Genomic DNA, 12798 nt, shown 5'->3' with positions numbered 1-12798 from the left:
GCTGGTGTTCGCCCTGGCCATCAGCGGGAACCTCTCCCACCTGACGGAGAAGCGAGCGTCCCCCGCCTACCGCTACAGCCCCCAGTTCCACAACGGTGAGGGGCTGGAGGGTGCCAGGACCAGCCCCACGGCTCGGGGAGGGAGCCTGGGCCCCACCCTGGGGCCCCCAGCCGTGCCCTGAGCCCCCCCTTTCCCCCCCCCCAGTCACCATCGCCGCCACCCTCATCTACTGCTACGCCTGGCTGGTGCCGCTGGCGCTGTGGGGGTTCCTGCGGTGGCGGCAGAGCCGCGGGGCCGGCGCCTACAGCTTCCTGGAGACCGTCTGCGTCTACGGCTACTCCCTCTCCGCCTACGTCCCCACTGCGGTGAGTGCCGGGGGGCCCGGCCGCGGCGGGGGGCAGAGGGGGGGGGTGACAGGCCACTGTCCCCGCAGGTGCTGTGGCTGATCCCGGCCGCCTGGCTGCAGTGGCTGCTGCTGGCTGTGGCCGCGCTGCTCTCGGCGTCGGTGCTGGCCCTCACCTTCTGGCCGCCGGCCCGTGCCGACGGCCGGGCAACCGCGCTGGCCGTGGTGGCCGCCGTCGTCTCTCTGCACGCCCTCCTCGCCGTCGGCTGCAAGGTACCCGCTGCTGGGGGGGGTCCCTGTGGGGCTCCGGCCCCCCGCCGACCCCCCAGGGGTTTTTCTTTTCTTCCCAGCTCTACTTCTTCCAGCGGCCGCCGAGCACCGGCCCGGCCCTTCCGCCGCCGCACCCCACGGCGGGGGCCGAGGGGCTCCGCAGCCGGCCGCCGCAGCTGCCCGGCACCAACGTCTCCCTGCCGGGCGCCCACCCTGCGTGGTGAGGGGGGGTCCCTGGAGCAGGGAGGGGTCCCCCGCCCGCGGCCACGAGCCCCCACGGCAGGACACGGCCCCGCTCGGCTGCCGGCTCGTCTCTATGCGAACTGACCCAAATAAACCCGGGGACGTCCCCACCGCCGTCTCCTGCCTGGGGGGGGGGGAGCCCCAAAACCACCCGGAGGGCCTCAGCGGGGGCTGGGGAGGGGTCTGCGCCCGAGCCGGGGTCTGCGCCCAAGCCGGGGTCCGGCTGTGGAAGCCAGCGGGGCGCGATCCTTGGAAACCCTCCCGTTTATTCAGTACTACAGCCGAAAAAACCCAGCGGATCCGCTATTCCTATGGGGCAGCCCGGCGAAGGGCCGCTCCCCCCGGCCCCCCAGCGCGGGGGGGGACCCCGCCGCGCCCCTCGGGGGGGAAACAGGAGAGTTCAGGCGCCGAGCGCGGCGCCGCCGGTCAGGGAGCCTTCCATAACAGGGGTCAGCTCTGCCGGCTGCTGCCTGCGCTGCCTGCCCCGGCGGGCAGGGACGGGGCCGAAAGAGGAGATTTTGGTACGTTCGAGCCTTTCCCCCGCGCAGGGACCGAGCTCCCCGGCTGTTATGGAAGACGGCACCCGAGCGGCGCGGGGGCCGGCGGCTCCGGCCTTCCGTTTAAAAAAAAAAACCAAAACAAAACCCCCCCAAAAAAACCAAAAAAAGAAAATTTCCAAAAAAACAACCGAAAAAAAAGGAAAAAAAAAAAACCAAAACAAAGAAACCAACAACAAAAAAAAAACCCAACCCCCCCCCCCCCCCCCCAATCTGGGTCCGGCGTCGACGCGCGGAGCGCGGGCTGGGCGGCTTCGTCTCGCGTCGGAGGGTCAAAACGCCTCCTGGGCGGCGCGGGGCCGGGGGGGCGGCGGGGGTCCCGGCGCGGTGCTCCTGGCGCTGGCAGTCCCGGGGAGCCCCTTAGCTGCCGTAATGCATCGTGTTGGTGGTGATGGACATGGGGGAGGCCATGGAGATGGCGGGGCCCCCCATGGTGAACTGGCTGTTGAGGGGGTAGTGGGTGCTGGAGCCGCCGCCGCTCTGGCCGCTGGAGGAGCCTGGGGGGAGAGGGGGGGTCAGGGGGGTCCCGGGGGGGTCCCGGGGGGGGGGTCCCGGCGTGGCGGGGGGGTACCTTGGACGATGCCCGTGCTCATGATGGAGCCCATCCTGGAGTGAGTGTGGTTGACGATGCCGGTGTTGGCTGCAGAGGGGGGCGGGGGTGAGGCTGGGGGCTGCCACGACCCCCCGACCCCACCCCGGCCCCCCCCCGCCCCCTGATCCCCCCCCCCCGCCCCGCGCTCACCTAAAGGAATCAGGTTGTTGTGGCCGACGTTGGAGCCGCCGGCGATGACGCTGCTGAGGTCATACGCCGCGGGCATGCCTGCGCCAGGGAGAGGGCGGGCAGGGGGTCAGCCCCCCCAAACCGCCCCCCGGAGCCCCGTACCCCGCCCCGGAGCCCCGTACCCCGCCCCGGAGCCCCCCGGAGCCCCGTACCCACCGGCCACCGCCATCCCCGTGCTCATGTTGTAGGTGCTGCCCGTGTTCCACATGTTCTCCGAGGGGGACGTGTAGTGGGAGCCGGGGGGGGGCGAGGGGGTCGTCCCCGTGTACCTGGGGCGGGAGGGGGCGGCGGTGAGGCCTGGGGGGGGGGTCCTGGGGCCCCCCCCGGCCCGCCCCACGCCCCCACCTGAAGAAGGGGTTTTTCAGGTCGAGGAGGTTGCTGGACTTGGAGCCGGTCTGGTCCACCTGAGCCACGATGCTGATGTCATAGCTCTGTCTGGGGGGGGGGACACAGGCCGTGAGACCCCAAACTGCACCCAAGGGTGGTCCCGCAGCCCCCCCCCCCCCTTCCAGCTCAGCCCCCGGGGAGCAGCGGCAACGGCGTCAGCATCTGGGGCGCGGCCGTCCCCACCGCAAGCTATAAATACGCCGCCGAAACTGGGGCACGGCCCCCCCCCGCCATCCCAAACTGGGGCACGAGGCCCCCCACCAGCCCAAACTGGGGCACGAGGCCCCCCACCAGCCCAAACTGGGGCACGGGGCCCCCCCACCAGCCCAAACTGGGGCACGGGGCCCCCCTACCAGTCCAAACTGGGGCACGGAGCCCCCCTCTGCCGAGCTGCCCCCCCCCCACGCACACCCTTCCGAGCTATTCCGGGTGCCGAAGGACCGCGGCGAAACCAGATCGCGGCCGGCGTAACCCAAGCCGAGACGGCGGCTCCGGCGAGGGCCCGGCCGCGGGGTGGGGGCTGCGGCCGCGGGGTGGGGGGCCCCCCCGTGCCCCCCGTCTCCCACCTCTTGTTGGCGATGAGGAGGCAAGTCCCTGAGAGCGTGTCGCCGGCTTTGGCGAAGAGCGGCGACTGGAACAGGCACCGGACCTGGTACCAGTGGGTCAGCGGCTCGGTGGGGGCCGTCGAGAGCCACACCGTCATTCTGGGGAGGGGGAGAAATGGCGGGGAGGGGGGTGAGGCACGGCCCCCGGCCCCCCCGGGCCGCCCCCGGGCCCCCTCCCCGTACATGGAGCCGATGAAGGCCACGTCGAACCAGAAGGCCAAGCCGTGCACCAGCCCCGAATGCAGCATGTGGAACTTGAAGGGGATTTCTATCCTGCGAGGCAAAGCCGAGCCGTCACCGGGGGGGGCGGCGAGCCCCCCCCGGCACCCTGAGGCACCCCCAGGCCCGGCGGGGGGACCCTCGGCACCCTCCCGGCGGCACCCACCTGTGCAAGTCGCCTTCTTTGGCTTCTAAGAAGTTCACGGTGTATTTGACCGATTTGGCCATTAAGATCCTGATATCGAAGGTGTCCTGGGAGGGTGGGGGGGGTGGGGGTCAGGGGCTGGGACCCCCAGAGCCCCCCCACCCCCCCCCCCGCGTGACATTTCGCCCCGTGTCCCCCCCCACGGGGACTTCGGTGCCGCTCACCACCACGGGCTGCCTGAAATACTCGTCCACGGCCGCCCCTCGGAGCGCGGAGAGGTCGACGCCGTGGAAGGAGGGCTGGTACCTGCGACGGGGCGGGGGGGACGCGGGACGCGTGAGGGGGGGGCGGCTCCGGCCTCCCCATCCCCCGCCGGGCAGGGGAAGGGGTCGGGATCAGCCCCCAGCCCCCAGCCCCGGGGCCGGACTCACCAGAAATTGGCTTTGGTGAACTGCTCCATGTAGAGCTGCTCGTCCGTGAACGGCGCCAAGTGGACGTCGCCGATCGTCGGGAACATGTTCCCTGGACGGGGGAGCAGGGGGAGGGGGCTTGGAGGGAGGGAAAGACCCTCCCTGCCGCCGCCGCCGCGTGCCGGGAACCCGCCGCGGCACTCACCGCTGGGTTTCAGGTACTTCTTGGCGTGGAGGTAGCTCTCCAGCATGCGCTCGTTGAAGAGCATGTAGCCCATGGGCTCCGAGATGATGATGTCCACCTGCTCGGGCAGCGAGACCTCCTCCACCTTCCCCGGCACCACCACGATCCGCTCCGTCAGGTTGTTGCTCTTCACCAGCACCTGCCCCGGAAAAAAAACCAACCCGAGACGCGCGCGCCGTCAGCGCCGGAGGGGGTTCGGCGCGAGGCCGCCGAGAGGCGGTCGGCGACGGGGCCGCGCACCTCCGCGTGCTGGGCCATGGTGCTGGCTTCCACCGCGTAGATCTTCCTCGCCCCGGCCTGCGCCGCGAAGAAGGAGAGGATGCCGGAGCCGCAGCCGACGTCCAGGACGATCTGGGAGGGAGACGGCGAGGGTACGGTGAAGGGGAGCGCGCCGCGGGGAAGGACGGGATTAAGAGCGCGGTGGCCGAGCCGGCGAGCGGCACCCGAGCGCCCAAATCCTCTTTGAGCCTATATATAACCCCCCGATTAGGGGGATCGGCGGTGACGGCGTGGGAAGCCGGCTGCGTGCCGGCGCCACGCAGCTCTCGGCTACCGTCCCTCCTCCTGCCGGGAAATACCCAAAATAAACCACCGGGAAGGAGAAGGAAAACGCCGGAACAGTGGGGAAAAACGGAAGGAAAGACCTAAGCGAGGCGCCTCTTCCAGCTCCAGCTGGAGCCAGACACCGAAACGAGGCAGCTTTCACCAAAAAGAGGCAGATTTGGCCCAAACTACCGTTCCGGCCGGGGCGGTTGAGGGCGGAGGGCGCCCGGCTGACCTTGTCTTTGAAGTCGCTGTGGTTCTGCAGGATGGCTCGCTGGTAGGTGCCCGTCCGGACGTAGTCCTGCATCATGTTCTGCTGCTGGGACAGGTACCCGTAGAACTGGGAGAGGGGGGACAGACGGACGCGGACGTCACCGGGGCCGCGGCGGCCGAACCCTCGCTGGCGGCCGCGGCCGCCCCTCACCTGGAAGTACTGCACGGCCGAGGATTCTTCCGTCCGCTCGCTGAAGACCGAGCGCTCCGTGTTGTGGCCTCGGCAGTTTTTCAGGATGTTATAAAAGGAACAGAAATCTGGGAAAGACGGAGGGGGACGTCAGCCGGGGCGGGGACGTGCGGAAGGGTCCCGGAAAAGCCGAACCCCGTCCCGGGGCGGGGGGGACGCACCGTTGGGGGTGGCGAACTGGACGAGGACGCTGTTGCAGCCCAGCGTGATGATGAAGGACTGTTTGCCCACGCGGCTGCACTCGGTCTCGCGGGACACGGAGCACTTGAACACGCAGACGTCTTCATCTGGGGGCGCGGAGAGAGAGCACGGGGAGGGGTGAGCGCCGGAGCCCCCCGCCGCCGGCGCTCGGCCCAAACCCGCGCCCCGGCGCGAGACGGACGGGGAGCAAACGTAATTAGCCTAATTAACGCTGCGAGGAGGGGGAGGCGGGCGCCTCGCGTGCCGTCAAGGGGGTTTACGGGGCTTTTGGAGCGGAGAGAAACGCAGATCGGGGACGCTGCCGGCGACGCGGGAGCACCGGCTGCCGGCGGAGCCGAACGACACCGTGAGGAAGGACGAGGGGGCGACGGGACGAGCTGCCCGCAGCCGAACCGGGAGCCGCGCCGGCCACTCCGGCCGCGGGCGTCACGGTGTTCCCTCGTTAGCCGCTTCAAGCCGGAAAAACCAAACGAGCCGCTGCGGCAAAACCTGTTTTACCTCCGGCATCTCGCTGCCGGTCCCTCGCCCTGGCAGCGCCAGGCAGCCCTGCCTGCTGCCGGCCAGGCTCCCGGCGCATCGCCACTCCGGACCGGCCACGTGGTGCGTTAAGTTGCCCGATTAATTTGGAGCGGCGAGAGGGAAACGAGCTGAGGGGCTTCCAGCCCCGAAGGAGAGCGCGGTGGGGCCGCGGCAGCGCCCGCACCGAGCCCGGCACTGCTCGGCAAAGCCATTAAATGCAAATTCCCGCCAGCCGCGTTAATCAGGCTGTCAGCCCGGGCCTCCCGGCTCTTTGTGGCCGATAAAAAGGGCCGGCAGATGTGCCGGCGGCCGCCCCGGCGCTGAAAGGGCAGCGAGAGACCCCCGGCCCCGGCCACACAAAGGCTTTTCTGGCAAACGCCTGGAAAAGCGGGATGACGCCGGGGGGGGCGGGGGGCTGGACGCCGGCCGGCGCGGGGCGACGAGCGGCCGCGGCATCGTGATGCGGCGAGGGATGGAGGAGCCGCAGAGCCAAGGGTCGGCGGCTCACGGGGCCGTGCCGGCACGGGGACGGCTCTCGGCGCCCGCCAAAAACCGAAAGAACCTTCGGGCTCTACGCAAAGCTTCGCTCTCGGTGAGGGGAGCGGGTCCCGCTCTCTGCCGGCGTCCTCCCGGCTGAACCACGGCGAAGCTTTGGCAGCCGGTGAGGAAACCCAGGCCAAGAAAGCGCCGGGCCGGCACCGAGGCGGCGGCAGGACGAGCCGCGGGCTCGGGGACGAGGCAGCCCCGCGTGCCTCAGTTTCCCCTGCCCCGTCCCACACCGCGGGCGAGGTCTCCCCCAAACCCGGCGCAGGACGGGGCCGCCGCGCCGCACGTTAATTACTTGCGCCAACCAATTAATTTCACCGGAGCGGGTCGTTAGCGGCGAGGGAAGCGGGTCGGGTCGCTATTCCCCCGCGACGGTGCGGCTGTAAAGCCGACGTCGTCGCCGGTAATCGCGCAAAAACCAGCCGGACGCGGAGGCCAGGGAGGCTCCGGCAGCACCGTGCCGGCACCGGCGCCAGCGGATTCCCAAGCTTCGCCGAGCACAAAGCGCCGGAACCGCCAGATTCGGGAAAGGGGGAAGCAAAAAAAAAAAAAACCACCCCCAAAAAAAGAAAAAACCGCGATTCTTGCGCAGAGACAAAGAGAACTCGGCTCCGGCGCCGCGCCCGCCGGCCGGCAAACCGGCCCCCCGTCACTTCGTTACCGGCCGCCGGAGAGACCCCCCGGTCGGGGCCGGGAGGTCACCAAATTCGGGCCAGTTCAGGCCGGAGGGGGCCGGGACTCAACCGGTGGGACGGGGGAGCCCCCACCTTGGCCGAGCCCCCCCGGCTGCCCCCCCCCGGCGGGGGCGGGACGGGACACGGTGCCTGCACCCCCCGAACGACACGGCTCCCCGGCCCCCCTGCACCCACGGGCCCAGCACCCCGTCGCCCGTCCTGGAGGGCACCGAGCCAGCCCCCCCCCAGCCCCACATCGCCCCCCCGGTCCCCGTACACCCCCCGGCCCCCCCGAGCCCTACAGGCCCAGTCGTGTCCCCCCCCGCCCCCGACACTTCCAGCCTCCCCACCCCCTTCTAGCCCCACAGGCCCCGCACCCCCAAACCCTCCCGTGCCCCCCATGTCCCCACACCCCCCGCCGGCACCCTGCAGCCCTCCCCACCCCCCACCTAAGCCCCACGCCCCCAGCCCCCCCGTCGGCACCTGCAGCCCCCCCCAGGCCCCGTACACCCCCCCAGCCCGCACCTCCATCTAAACCCAGCCCCCCCCCGCTCCATCCTGCTCCCCCCCCCCAGCTCCCGCACCCCCACCCCCCCCAGGCCCCACAGACACCCCCCCCAGCGCCCCCCACCCCCATTCACGCCCTCCGTCCCCGGCCCCCCCGCCCGCACTCACGGCCGTAGAGCGCCAGGCCGGCGCTGTCGGGGCCGGTGCGGACCTCGAGGCGCAGCGGCTGCTGCTCCTGGTGCCGCTGGATCTCGCCGTTGGCGTCCCCGATGGTGAGGAGCCGCACGCCGGGGAACACCGACACCGCGGCCATCTTGGAGCCGCCGCCGCCCCCCGCCCCCGCCCGCGCCCGCCGCCGCGCCCCGCCCCCGGGCGGCCCCGCCCCCCGGCCCCGCCCACCCGCCGGCCGGCGCGGCGCCCCCTGCCGGAGGGCGGCCGCGCCGCCAACGGGGATCGCGGTCGGGGATAGGGACCCGGGAACGGGGCCGGGAGCGGGGAATGGGATCCGGGAATGGGAACTGGGGATCAGGGACCAGGACTGGGATCGGGAACTGGGATCCGGGAACGGGAACTGGGGATCAGGGACCAGGGCTGGGATTGGGGAATGGGATCCGGGAACGGGAACTGGGGATCAGGGACCAGGACTGGGATCGGGAACTGGGACCCGGGAACGGGAACTGGGGATCAGGGACCAGGACTGGGATCGGGAACTGGGATCCGGGAACGGGAACTGGGGATCAGGGACCAGGACTGGGATCGGGAACTGGGACCCGGGAACGGGAACTGGGGATCAGGGACCAGGACTGGGATCGGGAACTGGGATCCGGGAACGGGAACTGGGGATCAGGGACCAGGGCTGGGATTGGGGACCGGGATCAGGATCGGAGAATAGGACAGGGATCAGGAAAGAGGATCAGGAAACGGGAGCGGGATCAGGGACTGGGATGGGGGACCAGAATCGGAACTGAGATCAGGGAACAGGACTGGGACTGGGGAATGGGATCCAGGAACAGGAACTGGGACTGGGATCCGGGAGTGGGAACTGGGATCCAGGGGTGGGAACTGGGGATCAGGGACCAGGACTGGGATTGGGAACGGGGATCCATGAGTGGGAACTGGGGATCAGGGACCAGGACTGGGATTGGGAACTGGGATCCAGGAACGGGAACTGGGGATCAGGGACCAGGAGCAGGGAATGGGATTGGGCAACGGGAACTGGTATTGGGATCCAGGAAAAGGATTTGGGATCAGGGACTGGGATCAGGGAACAGGGCTGGGATTGGGGACCAGGATCAGGATCGGAGAATAGCACAGGGATCAGGAAAGAGGATCAGGGAGCGGGATCAGGGACCAGAATGGGGACTGAGATGAGGGAATAGGACTGGGACCGGGAACTGGGATCCAGGAACGGGATCGGGGAACGGGACTGGGACCAGGGACCGGGGACCAGCACCGGGGCAGAGACAGCGCCGGGTAATGGGCGCCGCGCGGCACACAGCGCTGCGCCAGCACCGGGCGCTGCCAGGCCGCGCACGCAGGGGGACACAGCACCACGTCCCGCGCCGGCACCTGGCGGCAAACACCTTTATTGAAACCGGGGTGGGCGGCGGAGACGCCCCGGCACAGAGACGTTGCCATTTGGGGCGCCCGGCTCGGCTCTGCCGGCACGCGCCCGCGGCCTCCCCGAGACAGAGGCGCGAGGATGAGGAGGGTACTTTGCCGGCTCTGGTGTTGAACCGCCGGCGGTGCGTCAGCACCTCTCCCGTGCCGGGGGTATCGCCGGCAGCTCCGGGAAGCCCCCGGCATGTCCCCCAGCTGGCGCGGTGCCGCGGGGCGCCGGCGCCTCGCCAAGCGTGGCATGACACAGCCCCTTGCCTCATGGTCGTGCCGGGGGCTCCTCATGCTCCCCGGCAAAAGGAGGAGCTGGGCTCCCGGTGCCGCGGCGAGCGCCGGCAGAGACGGCACCACCGGGGCTCACGCCAAGGACCTGAAGGTGCTGAAGTGGGGCGCTGCGGGGGGGGACGCCTGGGGGTCTCTCTGCGGGGATGCCGGAAACGTGCTGGTGCCACCGCCGGCTTCTGGCTGCACATTCTTGCAGGGAGGGAGAGGCAGGGGTGAGCCGGCGCAGCCGCCGGTGCCCAGGCGAGCCCGTGCCGCTCCCACGGCCGGGCAGACCCCAAAACCAACCCTGGGTGGGTGTGGGAACCCCCGGCCGCCCCCACTCACCACGCGGACGGCGTAGCCGTAGGTGTCATAGGAAAGCTCTGCGGAGAAAACAGGGATGTTTTTGGGGTGCCGGGGGAGGTGGCAGCACCGGCTGCTGAGGGGGCGCTGCCCCGGCGCGGGGGGGTCTGGGCCTCACCCGTGGTGGGGTACCGCGTTTCCGCCCAGCAAGACGCCTGCTGCCTGCAAAAACAAAGCTGGTGACAGCGCGGCGGGCGGGGAGGAGGCAGCGGGGAGCCCGACACGGCGGCTCGGCTGCGCCAGCGCCTTTCAGGGGTGGTTTTGCCGCGGAGGCGCCGGCTCCGGCCGCTCTCACCTCTTTGCCCGCTGTCTGCTAGCCTTGACTGGCGAGAGAGAAAACAGAGGCGGGTGGAGGCGCAGCCGGGCTCAGCCGCGGGGACGGCCGGAACCGCGCGGTGATGCCGAAGGGGACCCAGCGGTGCCTTAAACCCGGCTCTCCCCAAACCACAACCCCCCGGAGGGTTCCTGCTGCCGGTGACTCGCCTGGAGCCGGCAGGGACCAAGAAGGGATTTGCCTGTCGGCACTGGCAGGCTCGCTCCTAAGGCAGCACCAAACCATGTGCCACCCCGGCGGGGAGCTCCAGGGTGACAGTCCTTGTCGGCACAGCCGGCACTCCCCGGCTACAGGCTGCTGCCGCCACGGCCACACCAGTGAGAGCACCCACGCCCCACGCACCTCGCCAGGCTGCCACCACAGCCGCTGCCAGCAGCAGCAGCACCAGGCCGGCCGTGCCGACGGCTACCGGGAGAAGCCAGGAGCGATCTGGAAGGGAAGATGGCGGGGGGGGTTAACCGCAGGGAAAACCCTGGTGCGGCCGTAGAGGGTTACCGGGGACAAGCCGCCGGTGCTGCCGTGGAGCCAGGCGGGTCCCCATGCCGGTACCTTGCTGCAGAGTGGTGGTGGTGGGCAGGGGATGGCCAGTCGGGGCGGCGGTGGGGGGATGACAGCCGGCGTCACCCGAGGCTGGGGAGAAACACGCCGGATTTGGGTCAGCGGCATTCCTGGCGCAGCCCGACAGGGCCCCTCGCGGCTGTGGGAAGTGGGGTGCCCCCACCCGCCGCCCCCTCGGCGTCCCACCACCCGCACCGTTCACCATGATCTCCATGCTGAACGCCGACGTCTGCCAGGCGCTGCCGTTATAGCTCCGGTACCGGCACTGGTAGCACCGGGAAGCCGGCGTAGCCCCGTCCAGGGTGAAATCAACCTTGTGCTGACCCGGCTCGGCGGAGACGCTTTGCGCGGGGACGCCAGTGCCCACCGCGAACAGCTCGAAGGTGCTGCCGGCGTAGCTCTGCGGGGCGAAGCAGATGATTTTCGGGGCATCCCCGTCCTGTTGGGAGAGCAGCCCGAGCGGCGGCGGGGAGAGCCTCGGCGCTGCCACGGCTCCTGGGAGAGAGGGACGATGAGCGGGGAGCCGGATCCGACCATCAAGCGACCGGCGCGGTGGTGAATTCCGGCTCGGCCAACCCAAACTTGGGCAGAGGTGAGGAAAACGTACCCGCCACGAGGAGGAGAAACTCCAGCCTCATCCTCCTCCTCCGGGGTCCAGATCAGGCGCGGCCCTGCCACGGGGACCCCGAGGCGCAGGAGCTCTCCGGCTGAAAAGAAGAAGAGGAGGATTTTGCTCAAGACGAAGTTTCATCACCCAGGAAGGAAATGACAGAGTGTCCCCGAGTACACACCAAGGTTATTTTTTTCCCCCGTTGCACAAAAAGGCTTTTTCCACCCAATAACCAGAGTGACGTGAGCTCGGCTCTGCGCAAAAGCGGCTCCTCTGCCACAGGACGTGATTTCCTGGGGCTTGCGCCCCAATTAATCACAACGATATCATCAAAAAAGAGGCGTAAACGGGGCGTAAGGAGGCACTGCTCTGGACTGACACCCAGCTGGGACCCTCACCCAGACCCTCAAAGGGGTTGGAACAGCTCCTGCGGTTTTTCTCTGGCACGTCTGGCTCCTGACGGCGCTGCCGGCCTCGGAGGGAATCGCTTTACCAGCTAACGAAAGGCAGCTGCCCGCGAGGTGGAACAGAGCCTCGCATGCGCAGCGCTTCGGAGCAGGAAGTGACTGGAGAGCCCGCGATGACGGCGAGACGCACCTCATCAGGGCTAACGATGCAGGCACAAAACGAGGGGCCGTTCCCGGAGTTGCCGATCCCAGGGCACGCGACAGCACAAGCCGACTCGGCGCTGTCGCGTGGGGAAGAGCCGGGGCACAGCCGGCGGCGGGCACCACGTGCCGGATGCGCCCGCCTGCTCAACCCACACCTGCTTCCTCCTGCGACTGCCCCGAAACCACGAAGAATCGGGGCTGGGAAGTCGGCCTGGGGCCGGGCAGCGGCTTTGGGAGGGCGGCTGCGGCCCTGCGCCCCCATTTCCCTGGAAAAGCGGGGCTGAGCCCCGGGTTTAAGCTGGTGCCCTGGCAGGGGAGCAGCCCCGCACCCCAACATTGCTCACAGAGCCCCCCCAGTCTGCTCCCCGGCCCCTCAAGCTGCCCCAAGACCTCCCAAATGTGCCCCATACCACTTAAATTTGCCCTATGCCCCCGCAAATCTGCCCCCTAAATCCTCCTCAGGGCCTCCCAAAACTGCCCCCAGGACCCCCGAAATCGGCACCTAACCATCTGAATCTACCCCAAGACCCCCCAAATCCACCCTAGGGCCCCCAAATCTGCACCCAACCACCTCTATCTGCCCCAGGGCTCCCCAAATGTGCCCCAGGGCCCCCCAAATGTGCCCCAGGGCCCCCTAAAACCGCATCTCACCCTCCAAACCTGCCCCAGGGCCCCTCAAATCTGCGCCTGACCACCTAAACCTGCCCCAGGGCCCCCCAAGCCTGCGCCTGACCACCCAACGCCGCCGCCGGGCCCCAGCGCGGTGCATTGTGGGAGTCCGGCT

The 12798-nt window shown here is 69.6% G+C and overlaps 3 protein-coding genes across 3 annotated transcripts; 1 reads left to right on the top strand and 2 right to left on the bottom strand.

Moving 5' to 3' along the window:
- Positions 1-7: 7 nt before the first annotated feature.
- YIPF2 (Yip1 domain family member 2) lies at positions 8-837 on the top strand (the record flags this gene model as incomplete). Its single annotated transcript, XM_082015680.1, has 4 exons — positions 8-95; positions 205-365; positions 434-616; positions 694-837. Coding segments are annotated over 4 exons (576 nt in total), but the record flags the coding sequence as incomplete, so codon positions are not given.
- Positions 838-1470: 633 nt separating this feature from the next.
- CARM1 (coactivator associated arginine methyltransferase 1) lies at positions 1471-7970 on the bottom strand (the record flags this gene model as incomplete). The annotated part of the gene is made up of 16 exons (XM_082015681.1): positions 1471-1910; positions 1985-2053; positions 2156-2233; positions 2351-2463; positions 2540-2629; positions 3148-3285; positions 3370-3459; positions 3572-3657; positions 3775-3856; positions 3982-4072; positions 4166-4343; positions 4445-4555; positions 4983-5087; positions 5172-5278; positions 5372-5497; positions 7826-7970. 16 exons carry the CDS (start codon positions 7968-7970, stop codon positions 1774-1776), a joined length of 1746 nt encoding a protein of 581 aa, XP_081871807.1. The 3' UTR covers positions 1471-1773.
- Positions 7971-9631: 1661 nt separating this feature from the next.
- LOC309416103 (protein HIDE1) lies at positions 9632-11431 on the bottom strand (the record flags this gene model as incomplete). The annotated part of the gene is made up of 7 exons (XM_082015679.1): positions 9632-9921; positions 10020-10063; positions 10197-10224; positions 10578-10664; positions 10785-10865; positions 10989-11288; positions 11401-11431. 7 exons carry the CDS (start codon positions 11429-11431, stop codon positions 9632-9634), a joined length of 861 nt encoding a protein of 286 aa, XP_081871805.1.
- Positions 11432-12798: the final 1367 nt, after the last annotated feature.

This window comes from Phaethon aethereus (assembly GCF_964289735.1).
Source record: "Phaethon aethereus genome assembly, contig: HAP1_SCAFFOLD_30, whole genome shotgun sequence".
NCBI classification, from domain to species: Eukaryota; Metazoa; Chordata; class Aves; order Phaethontiformes; family Phaethontidae; genus Phaethon; species Phaethon aethereus.
Note: the sequence above shows the minus strand (reverse complement) of the source record. Positions and strands in the feature narration are given on the sequence as shown.